Here is a 14,767-nt window from a genome sequence, read left to right as displayed (position 1 = left end):
AGATGAAAGGGGTATATAAATATTTATTATAAAAAAATAATAATATTGATCCATACATTTTTCCAAAAGTTATATAAAATATAAATTAAATAATATAACATATAAAATCGAGATTTTTTTCACGGAAATCGTACGTTTTTCTTTAACTTTGATGTCCGTTTTCACCACGAAGACAAGTCCAGAGGTCAAATTTTTTTTTTCCATAATAAAGTACATTACATACATACAAATCTTTAATATAAGATACATAAAAAAGTGTCAGACCTTCCGGAACACTTTAAAAAGTTAAGTTGAAAAAGTTGTCATTTTAGATCGCCCCTGGGGGCAGGTTAAGTGTTAGATTTACAAAAATTATATGCTAAATGATAGGTAAAGACATCAAGCATCTATAAAAAAAAAAATTTAGTGATCCATACATTTTTCGAAAAGTTATAGCATTATTAAGTTAAAAATATAAAAAAAAATTATATTACAAAAATCGTAATTTTTTATTAACTTTGATATCTATTTTTACCACGAAGACAAGTCCAGAGGTCAAATTTTTTTTTTTCAAATTAAAGTATAATACATAAGCTTCAATTTAAGATATATATAAAAGTGTCAGACCTTCCGAAACACTTTCAAAAGTTAAGTTGAAAAAGTTAATTTTTTGTGAAAAAGTTGTCATTTTAGATCCCCCCTGGGGGCAGGTTAAGTGTCAGATTTACAAAAATTATATGCGAAATGATAGGTAAAGACATCAAGCATCTATAAAAAAAAAAATTATATTGATATTTTTAATTTTGAAAAAGTTATGGCAGTTTTTAGTAAAAAAAAATTGAAAAAATTTCGAAAATTAGGGATTTTAAATTTGTAATTTTTTTGGAGGTTCCCCCATTTATGGGGAACGAGGAAATATTTTTCAATTTTTAAGGGTAATGTCTTCGACTAGATATGATTTGTGATCTTTTAACGAAACGTTAAAAGAAACCGTTCGGTGAGAGCTGAGTAAAAGTTGTAACAGACACAAAAAATAAAAAATAATAAAAAAACACATCATAGTAAAACCAATACCTTCTTAGCTTTGCATCGAAGCTAATAAGGGTTCCCATTTAAGAAAATTATAAATAAGGGATTTTATCTATGAAGGGACAAAAAAAATAATGGTTTGACTACATATTACTGTGGAGTTTTTTGAACTTGATATTTGTTCTCTATCATAAAATTTAAAATTCTCAATACTTTCTAAAAAATGAGTGTCTTTCCAGATTTTAATCACTCTGTATATATATATAAAAGTGTCAGTATTACCGGATCACTTAAAAAAATTAATTTGAAAAAGTTCTACTTTATGTATGCACTTTTAAGTTTTGAATCTACTCTGTATGTAGTTATATGGTCTGATTTAAAAAAAAAGTATGTCGAATAAAAGAGGTTTATAAATAGTATATATCATAAAAAAATTGTATTTATCTATACATTTTTCGAAAGGCTATAGAAATATTTAAACATATGTTAAATTAAAGATTTTGTTACTGACTATGTTAAAATATGGTAAAATATTAAAATAAATAATATTATAACAATTTTTAGCACTTAAGAGTAGTTAAGAAGACACTATATAATGTATATATTTTTAATCAATAACTATTTTATTAATACAATTCACTAGTAGCATATATGTAAATAAAATAAAATTATACAAAAAAAAATAACTACAAATAGATACAAATATATTTTATGATCGATTTTATTGACTTTGTTAAAAACGTATTCAAAATAAGAAGATAAATTAAAAATAATTAGGAGTTTTAATTTATATAAAGTTTTTAAATTTTCAAAGTTATTTTTACTCTACTTATTTAAAGTACTTTTTGTTCCCCATAGTCTTAAATTATGATTCAAGTTGTTATTTTATTATTATTTTCCACTTGCCAAATCACTTTACAAATTAATGTATCGCAATTTGCACTAGGAATAATGAGGAACCCGGGTTGGAAGTCATTACAAAAAATAAAAATAATTAAAGATGGAAAATCTTTTTCATGTGATGACATGAATTCAAATGATGTAAAATTGTTGGATAAATACGTAAGTTCAATGATTATGTGTAAGTACGCTCATAATTTGCTTGATATAGCTACTTATATTGAATATATGGCAACTCAGTTTAAAGTATTGGATAGAAGAGGTGAGAAACTTGTTTACATAGAATTTTTGCATGAGTTTATAATAGAAATGGGACACAAAACAGATTACATGTTACGTGTAATATGTTTCATGGATTCTATGAAAATAGTAGATAATTCATTTCTTAATGAGCTTTTAAAAACATTGTGGATAAATACAAACGAAAAGATAATAAAACCATATATCGATGCATTAGTATCTACTATTGAATGTGAAAAACCTGTGGATTCCGCTGTTAATGATTTAATTAGACCTTTTAAGGAACTTAAAGAAAAAATAAATGATGATATAATGGGGGAGAAAAATTTTTGTGTTAAAGGACAACCGTCCATACCGAGTTGGAATGATTTAAATAACTCGTATTTGAAGGAGACTGGAATAAATAAATATTGGGGTTCGTTTTTGGATTATATTAATCTTAGGTATAGATTATGGATTTCATACTCTGATTTTGAAAGTTTTCATGAACTAGGGTTTGTTAGGTTCGGTCCTTCTATCATATTGCGCACAAAATAATAAGAACCGGAGTGAATTTTGTTTACTATTTAGATTTCTTAATAGATAATTTACTAATATTTTAGTATAAATATTTTCTTTTCTTTTTGCTTTAACAGGATTACAGTATTTATACGTGTTATTTTAATTACTATTATATGTGTCTATGTTATTTGTGTTTAGTTTATTGTTTTAATCTGTTTATATTTATATTTTAATTGTTAAATAAACTACAATTACTTTTTAAAAATCTCATTAAATGCACAATAATATGTTAAATTGTTTAGTCTTTATTTAATTAATGTTTCCCATTTAATAAAATAATTTATTTGATATAACTAGTATTTATTACTTGTAAAAAAAAAATCGTATCATATTTAAGACACGACCAAGTTTATAGTTTATTACTTAAAATATGGTAATATTAGATTGTATATAAAATTAGTAAAGTCAATATCTTAGTTTTCGCTAGTGAATAATAATAATTTAAAAACTCGATAGTTTATATTTCAGGGTATTTGTAATTAGTTAATACGTTAACGTAATGAATATAAATAGATCATCTATTTTATTTCATAAACAAACAATATATATATATTAACTATATATAGTTTATACATTAAAAGATTAACAAAATTGTACGGTGCTATAAGTCAAATATTAAATTTTTTTTAAGGCGACAGGATACCGACATCTTTTTAGTCAAAACAACCAGTTTTTGTTCCATCAGTATGACGAAACTATTGATGTGATAAGAATTCTGAGAACAAATCTGAATTCAGCATCATGTCACTTAAGTATCAGTCAGGCTACTTTTTTTAAAATTTGATATTTTTAATCCTTAAGTACAGTTTACATTTTTGAAAATTTAATTTTGTACAAAATTAATTTTTGCGTTAAAGAAATCACAATTTTAAAAAAGTGGCCTGACCGATATAATGCTGAATTCAGATCTGTTTCAGAATTCTTATCGCATCAGTAGTTTCGGTGTACTGGTGGAACAAAAATGAGTAGTTTTTTACGTTCTAACTAATAGTTTTCAAACATTATTTGTTATATCTGACATTTTAATAACGCGCGATGTGCGTTATCCACAGCAGCTAATTTATTGCCAATAGAGTTGCGTAAGGAAATATCGACAGCCTAAAAATAATTACACATTAATACACACTTGATATTACACTTGTATATATGATATTTGAATATTTGCTTATATCTAATGACCAACTAAGCTATTATTGCTCAGTACTATACAAATGTTGTCATTATCCAATACTTAAGTTTCGCTAAAAAAATGGGGAATCGTAAAACAATACAGCTGTATAAAAAAAAAAAGAATAAAGGTTATGTATTAACATTAAAAAAGTGGCGTCAAAATAAATATCTGGTACGTGCATATAAAAATAATTTTCATACTTTTTCTTGGCTTCAACAGAAAACTGAGAAGGTATTAGTTTTACTATTATAAGTGTTTTGTTTGTGTCTATCCATATCTGTACCTACTGGGCTGTTATTGTTCAGCAATACACCAAAAGATAAAAAAAATTATCTTGTTGATGTATTCAGCATTATATTTTAATAAATTCCCTTTTTTAAACCTCAATTAAGAAATAAACTACAATACTCCCAATAATGGACACTCTAAATAATGGACACTCCTTCTAATAATCATTTATTTCTCAGGCAACGACACCGCTTAAAATGAAATTATCGCAAAATTGCCTACATCTAACCCCTGAAAAAGGTCAGAACTCAGACGCCTTAAATACTCTTCATTAAAATTACGCTTTTGTATTACTGAAGCAATCAGAGACTGCTTATCTTATGAGAATACATTGTATTCTATCTTTATTTTAAAAAAGTATTGTTAAGATTAATACGCAGTCAGGAAATTGTATTATTACTATTTACTGTTAATTTATCAGATGCTCAAAATTTTTTTTTCCTTTTTTATTGTAATAAATTACATAAATAGAAATTATAGTCATTATTTCTAATTTTTGGTGATTAAAAATATTTTACAGTTGAAACATTCCAAACATAATTAATTTTAATGATTTACTTTAACTAAAAAAACCAATCAAAATGTTGTTAAAAAAAAAAAAACGGTAGCACAGTAGGGTCGCGGCACAGTATGGAAGTGGCATAGTTGGGACAAGTATAAATGATTAAAATCACTATCATAAGATATGCTTCGTTGCAAATCTGTATACAGTGTTTAATTTTAAGAAATTGGTAGATTATTTCAAAAACAACAATAATTCTTATCCCCTTATATCATCATTATATATATAATTTCAAGATTTTTTTACAAAAATAGCATATTTTTGCATACGATAGTCATTTTCACCATGAATACAAGTCCAGAGGTCTAATTTTTTTTTTTCAAATTAAAGTATATTACATAAGTTATTATGTAATATATATTTTGTAAAAAAATTATCATTTTGAAATCCTTCCTGTGGTCAGGTAAAGGATCAAATATTCGTAAAAATATATCAAATGATAGATGTATACCTAAGGTATATAAAAAAAAATATATATAATCATTCGGTTATTTTTAAAAAATGTATGGCAATTTTAAGTAAAAAAATAGAAAAATGTCGAAAATTAGCGATTTTTAAATTTTTAATTTTTTGGGGGATTTCCTCAATTTACGAACGAGGGATTTTTTTTCAATTTTTGAGGGTTATGTCTAGATACGATTTGTGATCTTTTGACGTATTGTTCATCAAAATCGGTCCATCGAGAACTGAGATAGAGCGTTCACAGACACAAAGACATATTTTTTAGCTACGATGCGAAGCTGAGAAGGTATTGGTTTTACTAAGATGTGTTTTTTTTTTTTTTTGTGTCTGTTACCACTTTTTCTCAGCTCTCGCCGAACCGATTTCTTTCAATGATACGTCAAAAGATTACAAATCGTATCTAGTCGAAGACATTACCCTTAAAAATTGAAAAAATTTCCCTCGTTCCCTGTAAATGGGGAAAACCTTCGAAAAAATTACAAATTTAAAAATCGCTAATTTTCGAAATTTTTTCAATTTTTTTACTAAAAACTGCCGTAACTTTTTTAAAAATGAACATATCAATATAATTCTTTTTTTTGTAGATGCATGATGTCTTTACCTATCATTTGGTATATTTTTTTTATAAATCTGACTTTTTACCTGCCTACAGGGGGGGATTCAAAATGACAACTTTTTCACAAAAAATTGACTTTTTCAACTTAAATTTTGAAAGTGTTCCGGAAAGTCTGACACTTTTATATATATATTAAATTAAAGCTAATGTAATCTACTTTATTATGTAAAAAAAAAATTTCGGACTTTATTTTGTCTTCACGGTGAAAATGGCTACCAAATGCTATTATTGTGTGAAAATTCTCAATTTTATTTTTTACATTTTTAACTTTATAATGCTATAACTTATTGAAAAGTGTATTGATCAATATAATTTTTTTATGGGAAATACTATTTTTTAATAATCCCTTTTTCATTCGACATACTTTATCTTAATCAGGATATTAATAAGGAACTAGCAGTTTATGAAGCTTTTGGAATAATCCACCAATTTTTTAAAATTAAACACTATCTAAAGATTTGCATCGAAGCGTTTTTTTTTTATAGTGATTTTAATCACTGTCAGATATCATTATACTTGATCCAACTATGCCACGTCACCACTGTGCCGCGACCCCCCTGTGCTGTTTTTTTTTTTTACTATAAATTTACTTATAAAAATTGTTTACCATTAAGTCACTTTTTATGTCCATAATTTGACTTCACAATAAATAATTTTTCAAATGAATATTAGGTCAAAATTCGTCTATCTATAGCACTCTTAATATTCTTCATGTTAATGACATATAAAATAATATTCAGGGGTTCTTAACAGTAGCCCATTTACTCAATTCAAAGCCAGCTTTACCCAAAACGATAATTAGATCGTCGCGCAGTTAACTTACTTCTTTTTTCGTGTTCGCTCCTCTCAAATAAACATCAACATAAAAATCTTTATCGATTGACAGGCTTCTCTTCAGTGGCCAGCTTCTCCAAACAATCCCCCGCCAAGTACGTAGAGGTTATCACTCCATAGTCTTGAGGCAGAGAATATTAATAGGGTGGCTAGTTTCTTCTCCCCATAATATTCTTTGATAGTCATGTTGTGATTCCGATACCCACACTTGCCGGTACATTTTTTTTATGTCCGTCGTCAGGACATATCTATGAGTACGGAATCTTGCCATTATAGTATTATAACTAACTCTTCCTGAATACAAGGATCTTTCAGGAGTACCTCGTTTAAACTCATCTCTGTGTCTGTTTTCGCAGATGCGTCGAACACCACTCGTAACTGTGTACTCGTACTGTGCTTATTTATAACCGCATGGTGAAGCATTTAATAACAATGCTCTTTTTCTTTCGACGATCAGCCTTTTCTGCATGTCCTAGCATGATATATTCGTCAATACATTTTTTGTATGACACTTTAAGCTGAGGGTCAGACTGAAGTCGCCTTTCTAAAGACAAAAATCGACGCGAGGCCATGTGATATGATTTACCCAGCATAGATGGGTTTTTAAATGGTAGTACAACTGTAAATCTGTCATCCGTTGAGCGACGAATATTTAATTCATAATGTTTCACACGCATCTTCTCCTCTAATGTGTAGGGAGCTTTAGTATGAACCTCCTCCAGTCTCCAAAACTGTGCCATATGGTCTTCAAGCTCACTATTTTTTGCCATTTTGGTTGTCTTTACCGCCGACATACAGCGCTCTTGTTTGCTTAACGCAGTTGCTGGAACCGGACAGGTGATCACCCATTCAAGACGCGTGTTTTGTAATACCGGGCTGCTATCTATTGGTTTAATTTTACCACGTTTAATCAAATAAAAGAATATTTCAACCCCCAAAATTAAATCGATACTATTTGGACTATTAAATGACGGATCAGCAAGAATTGTTTTCTTAGGTATATTTAATAAAGAAGTGCTGGTCTAATTGATAAATTACTTGTTAATTTTGGTAAAATAAAAATATCCAACAAGAGCGAGTATTTAGATTCACGTGATTCCACAGTAGCCGAAATTATATGTAACGACGTATGCGAGGCGGCATTAATGCCTTTGATAACGTATAACGTTTTTTGACGTTTTAATCTCTAACACTGTGCTACAGACTCGGTCATAACATTATGTTGTGAGACGCTATTTAATAATTCACGAATTTCTTGAAACAAAAGAGGCCGCCGCTGATAATCATAAATTATTACTGTATTACTGCAGTTGATAAAAGAATCGATGCATTGACGTTCATGTATGAAACGAAGACGAAATTGACGGTGTATTATTGTTTACACTTTTTCCCATTTGATGTTCACTTTGATCACCTAGGGATGGCCGCAATACAAGCACATCATTAACTTGCTTATCTTCCCGCGGTATATGTAACAAACATATTATGCGATTGTGAACATTTAGGACACCGCCGCTGTGTACATCGTTCGCCTGCATGTACTCGTAAACAAATTTTATAGAGATATAACTCGGCTACCTTTTTTATTCTCTCTCTCACGCTTAAACTTAAAAGTGTCGGACATTTATACACCGTATGTGCTTGTTTACCAACAAAACATTTTAGTTCGCTCGTAACTGCAAATCCGTTAGACCTAACAAATTTATTTCTTGCTATAGGCTGTTTGAACTCTATTTTCCCATATTAACAGCCTCTAAAATTCGAAAACGAGATTTCAATAATTTTAAAAGACTTTGCACTTCGGGTTCTCCTTCTCAAAATAATCCAAGCTGGAAATTTATACGCACAATATAGTTGAACGAACGAGTTCAAACCCCAAATTCGACTTAATACTTTTAAGTCAAGACCGCAGTTTGTCACGAGGTTGGCATTCACTAGAATAACGCACTATCCAAAATAAGTAAATTTTTTCATTCAATCCGGACGAAGGACCAATTTTTTGCGGGTTTACTTAGTGACGTAATCAACGCCGCAGTTAATTTTAATAAATAAAACTTTATTGATAAACTTACCATACAATTCGGCGCTCGCGCGTGTGTTACATGTTATTTAGGCCGGGTGTAAACCGGTACTACTACTATATTACAATCGTAAAGATTATCATTACTCAATATACAACAATAGGAGAAAACAATTTTTGTGTTAAAGGTTATACCGAATATTCGAATGGAAAAATATAACGGGTCATTTGAGTCATATATTACATTTAAATATAGATTTAGGTTTTTGGCCTCTGCGACAGAATATTATGATGTACTTGGGTTTCATATATAAAAACATATATAAAATATGTTTTATGTTATTTTTCGCAATTACCAAAAATATTTTAAAAATTAATTATTTTTTAAAATTTTTTTTAAAATTTTAAGATAGCCATTTTATAGATAAGTTTTAAAGAAAAATTTTGATACCAAAAACTCTTATTTTAATTCTGTAGTTGCGTTTATACAGCATTTTGAAGTTTGCTAAATTTTGATTTTTTTACAATTTTCCTATGGTATCAAATGTTAGTCCATATTATGTAAAGTACAGAAGTAAACACTTATTACATTATTTACTGGTAACAGTACACGATATCTTTTCAATGAAAATTATTATCATTTGAATAAGCATTTGTAACTGACATGAAAATGTAATAAACCAAAAATAAAAAGAAAGAAAAGAAAAAGAGTTTGATAGATAGAGATATAAAAAAGTATAAAAATGAGAAAGCGTAGGTTAAATATAAAAAGAAATTAGGAGTTTGCTTAGTAGATTATTATAATCAATTATTTGTTATAATTTTTGTAATTTTAATTAGATTTAGNATAATCATTATTTATTATAAGTTTTTGTAATTTTAATGTAGATTTAATTGTCTTCAATTTTATTTAAATTAATTTTCTCATTAATTGTTTCTCTCATTAATTATTAATGGTTTATCACGCAATAGATTGTTGGAAGTTCGAAAGCATAGGTTAAATTGTACTTATCTTACGTCCTGTGTAATACAATAATATTTTAAGTAATCCAGTGTTGATTTCCGTATTAAACACACTACGTATACGATTTACACTATATGTCATATAGTCTATATAATTGATTACAAAAAAAACGACTCAAGACTTTTAATAATATGATTTAATTACACAAAGTCTAAGACTGATCTTACTTGTAAAAGATTTTAAACACTCTGTATTTTATTATAAATACAATTTTAATTTTTTTTATTTATTGATTTTTTTTTACGTCTGTTGAATAAGTATTTTTTAGAGAGTATATTTTATTGAGAGATCGATACCAATATTTCTTAAATTTTCCTCTGGCCTGGCCAAAACAAGATTCAGAAATATCTATATCTATGTAAAAAATTTATCAAGGCAGAATTGTGGTGGCCCAATGTGTCCCGGTGCTAAAATAAAGCACCTTGAAAGGATGCGGCACAATAATAACCAAGACAAAAATTAAACACTGCAAATATATTCGTAAGTTTCTCTACGTTGTCTGCCGGCGCGATGTTTGTTAAAACAAAGACATTAGCAACGAGACTAGCTACCCAATAAGAAAAGCTCACAATAAATTTTTATTATTAAATGAATATCTAAATTTAGGTTGGATTTATTGTTAAAATAAAATAATTTAAAAAAAATATAATGTTTAAAATATTATTTGATGTTTATTTTCATAACAAGAAAAATAAAATATTATTAATGATTGAACAAATTAAATTAAATTAAAAGATTCACCAAAACAAAATTCACTTTAAAATTTCTAAGTGTCATTTAGTTTTAAAGAAAAATATTCTAAGTCCAAATTAATTAAAAAATCGACTAAGTCCCGGAGAGTGAAATCTTGAGTAGAGTGTCGTAGATTTTGTGTATTTTAAAATCGTCAAAAGAACTGGTTTAGATGGGGAAAAATGGCTTTTTATAGTGTGAAGGGGGTAGCCCAGCGATCTCTACCGTGATCCTAGAAGCTGAGGCTTTGTATTCTAATTGGTTAATTAAAAGAGGGTCCCAGCGTGTAGGCGTTACTTAATAATTTCTACAAGAGGGAGATTTTATCGTATAGTTAAAGGGTTATTTTGTATTTTAAATAAGAGAACCCTGTTTTGGTGATCTTGTATAATCATGATATGTGACATACATGTACAAATGATAACATCATATTATATGTTAATATTATATGTAATAATATAATATTACAAAAAAACAATTAGTTGTATAATTCAGAACTTTTAAGGATTAAAAAAATAAGTTTAATGTGTTATTTTCTTTTTTTTTTAACATACTAAAAATCAAAATCAGTATTAATTTTTTTTTGTTCTTAATTATTTTTTTATATGTAAATACTTATGTTTTAATAATAATTAATAATATTAAAACTTAGGAGTGATAGAAAAAGTCTAATTGCACATTTGAAAATATCGCAAAAAGTTGATTTAGAAAAATTTATTTTTGTTTCTGATGAAAGTTCATTGTAGTCCATTATATAAAACTTATAACTTTGTGATAAGTAACAAAAATTTTTTATTAAAATTATTGTATCAAGCCCTTTAAATTTTTATACGCGTTTAAAGTAAAGAAATATACAACTACTTTTTTATTTTTATAATTTCTCCGTAACATTACAATATTAAATTATTCAATATCAATATAATACTAAATTTAATTACTATAATTAGTATTCATTCATACATTATATTTTTAAATCATAGGATCGCTAATCAGGATATAATTAAGGAAATAGGAGTTTATGTTACTTTTGTCCACCAATTTCTTTGAATTAAACACTACCTACAGAATTGCATCGAAGCGTTTCTTTTGATAGTGATTTTAATTACTGTAAGATATCATCTATACTTGACTCGTCCACACTATGCCTCGACCCCACTGTGCTAGCGTTTTTTTTTTAAATTTACATAACTATAATTTTTTTTATAAATACATTTTATATATACCTTATATCCGACATACTGTTTATTTAAATCGGACTATTTCCCTTCATACAAAGGGGTGAAAACCTTTAAAAATGCATATAGAAAGTATTACTTTTTCAACTTAACTTTTGAAAGTGTTACTGTTTTTTAAATTTATTTTTAGCTATCCTTGTTATGTGATTTTGCTTTGTTAAAAGTGAAATAGAATATATTAGTCGATTTAATTAGTTGGTGTTGTTACTGGCTCTATGTTAAAATATGGTAAAATATTAAAATAAATAATATTATTACAAATTTTAGCATTTATAAATAGCTAAGAAGATATTATATTATTATGTTTGATTTTTTCATGTACATAAAAACATACTTTTAGATTAAAAAAGGAAAACATGATGACAACTTATCTACTTTATGTAATTGGCTTAAATAAATGTGACAAATCTCATGTTTCTTTTAAAATATTCTCTCATGATACAATTGAAAAATAGTTTTCGAAATTCTAATATAGCACATTACACTACAGAATGTTTTTTTTTTAATTGATACTATTTTATTATTATAATTGACTAGCAGCAATTAAGTAAATAAAATAAAATTATATGTAAAAAATTACTACAATTATATTTTTTATATTCGATTTTATTGACTTTTTAAAAATGTATTCAAAAAAAGAAGATAAATTAAAGATAACTTAGTGTTTTAATTCATATATATTTTTTAAATTTTTAAAATAAATTTTATATTACTTATTTAAAGTATTAATTGTTACACCGCTGTCTATAGTTATGATTCAAGTTGTTATTTTATTATTATTTTCCACTTGCCAAATCACTTTACAGAATTCTTCTAAACTAAAATTATCGCAAGCAGTAATGTCGAACCCGGGTTGGAAGTCATTACAAAAAATAAAAATAATTAAAAACGGAAAATCTTTATCATATGATGACATCGAGAATTTAAATGATATAAACTTAATGGATAAAAACGTAAGTTCAATGATTATGTGTAAGTACGCTCATAATTTGCTTGATATAGCTACTTATATTGAATATATGGCAACTCAGTTTAAAGCATTGGAGGTAAGAGGTGAGAAACTTGTTTACATAAAATATTTGTATGCCTATATAATAGATATTGAAAAACAAACAGATTACATGTTCCTTGCAATTGATTTCATGAATAATATGAAAGTAATAGATAATTCATTTCTTAATGGGCCTTTACAAAAGTTGTGGAAAAATACAAACAAAGAGATAATAAAATATTATATTGGTGCATTAATATATACTATTAAAAGTGATAAACCTGTGGATTTTGTTGTTAATGATTTAATTAGACCTTTTAAGGATCTTAAAGAAGAAATAGATAATGATATAATGGGAGAGAAAAATTTTTGTGTTAAAGGAAAACCGTCCATACCGAGTTGGAATGATTTAAATAACTCGTATTTGAAGGAGACTCAAATGGATAAATATTGCGGTTCATTTTTGGATTATATTAATTTGAGATATAGATTTTGGATTTCGGACTCTGAATTTGAAAGTTTTAATCAACTAGGGTTTGTTAGGTTCGGTCCTTCTATCGTATTGCGCACAAAATAATAAGAACCGGAGTGAATTTTGTTTATTATTTAGATTTCTTAATAGATAAATTACTAATCTTTTAATATAAATATTTTCTTTTCTTTTTGCTTTAAAAAGATTACAGTATTAATTAATATATGATATTTGAAATACTACTGTATGTATCAATATTATTTGTGACTGTTTATTTAGATATTTGTTTTTAGCTATCTATATTTATAATTAACTTGTTAAAAAGCTACAATTATTTTTTCAATATCTCAATTAAACTAAAATATTATACTAAATCGTTTACTCTTTACTTAATTAATGTGTTCCATTTAACAAAAAAATAATACATATATATATATATATATATTACATATACCTAATATATTTTACTTATAAAAAAAATCGTATTATATTTTATAATATTAATAATAGTAACACTTAACTTAGCGAATTACAACAATAATATTTTTTGAGTTAAGTGTATTACACATATTATTAAATAAAGTATAAAATAAAATAATTATTAACAATAGTACATTTATGTTACACTTTATGCAACAACGGTTCAAACCCTATTTGTCTACTTACTATTAACAACTAAATAATCCAACAACAATTATACTATAATAATACGGGTTCGTCATACCCCCTGTGCTGGGTTTTTTATTTCAATTAGATTTAGCTTTGATGCGAAGCTAAGAAGGTATTGATTTTACTATGATGTGTTTTTTTTTTTGTGTTTGTTACCACTTTTTCTCAGCTGTCACCGAACCGCTTTCTTTAAACGATACGTCAAAAAATCACAAATCGTATCTAGTCGAAGACATTAACCTCAAAAATTGAAAAAATTTCCCTCGTTCCCCGTATATGAGGGAAAACTCCAAAAAAATTACAAATTGAAATATCGATAATTTTCGACATTTTTTCATTTTTTTTTTTTTTACTTAAAACTGCCATAACTTTTCTAAAAAAGACCAAATCAATATAATTTTTTTTAAATAGATGCGTAATGTACTATATGATATTGTATATTTTTTTTTATAAATTTGATCCTTTCTCTGCCCATAGGAGGGGATTTAAAATGTTAACTTTTTTTACCAAAAATATACTTTTGAAAGTGTCTTGGAAATACTGACACTTTTATATACATTTTAAATTAAAACTTGTTTAATTTACTTTATCATGGAAAAAAAATGTCGGACTTTATTTTATCTTTGCCTTGAAAATAGTACCGTATGCTATTTTGTGAATATAGATTAAAAGTTGTCTTTTGTCAATTCAATGTACTAGTTGTTGATCCATGAATATTTTATAGTTATAGAAAAAAAAACCAATTCATTTTAAACATTCTAATAAAGTTAAACTATTCACTGTAACAACTATTTTTAGTGGACATAACTTATATAACTCCTTTGAAATTCTCAAACTAATTTTTTTGAACAAGGTAAATTCAATGACATTTTTTTAGTAATCATAAATTTAGTTTATATGACTAAAAGTTAATTAATATTATTTGATAATAATTAAAAAGTAATATTATTTTTATAAAAATATAGAATGGAATTGACAGGAG

At 26.6% G+C, this 14,767-nt stretch overlaps 1 protein-coding gene across 2 annotated transcripts; it reads left to right on the top strand.

The window, feature by feature from the left end:
• The first annotated feature begins 1,754 nt into the window (after nt 1-1,754).
• Nucleotides 1,755-13,274, top strand: LOC126902953 (uncharacterized). 2 transcript variants are annotated; one of them, XM_050680766.1, is made up of 2 exons: nt 1,755-2,170; nt 12,707-13,274. In XM_050680766.1, exons 1-2 carry the CDS (start codon nt 1,876-1,878, stop codon nt 13,219-13,221), a joined length of 810 nt encoding a protein of 269 aa, XP_050536723.1. In that variant the 5' UTR covers nt 1,755-1,875; the 3' UTR covers nt 13,222-13,274. The 2 variants fall into 2 exon arrangements, with proteins under 2 accessions (XP_050536723.1, XP_050536721.1); XM_050680764.1 differs by having other exon boundaries at nt 1,768-2,422; nt 12,959-13,262.
• The last annotated feature ends 1,493 nt before the right edge of the window (nt 13,275-14,767 follow it).

Source organism: Daktulosphaira vitifoliae, unplaced genomic scaffold, assembly GCF_025091365.1.
Source record: "Daktulosphaira vitifoliae isolate Bord-2020 unplaced genomic scaffold, ASM2509136v1 Scaffold_3, whole genome shotgun sequence".
NCBI lineage: Eukaryota > Metazoa > Arthropoda > Insecta > Hemiptera > Phylloxeridae > Daktulosphaira > Daktulosphaira vitifoliae.
The sequence above is the reverse complement of the archived record's forward strand: the minus strand, read 5'-3'. Positions and strand labels throughout refer to the sequence as shown.

What these genes read in the sequence shown, in the direction of transcription:
- LOC126902953 (XM_050680766.1), top strand. Translation starts at nt 1,876, where the DNA reads ATGATTCAAGTTGTTATTTTATTATTATTTTCCACTTGCCAAATCACT. An exon ending in TAAAGTATTGGATAGAAGAG is followed by an intron (nt 2,171 to 12,706) that starts GTGAGAAACTTG and finishes TGGAGGTAAGAG; the next exon opens with GTGAGAAACTTGTTTACATA.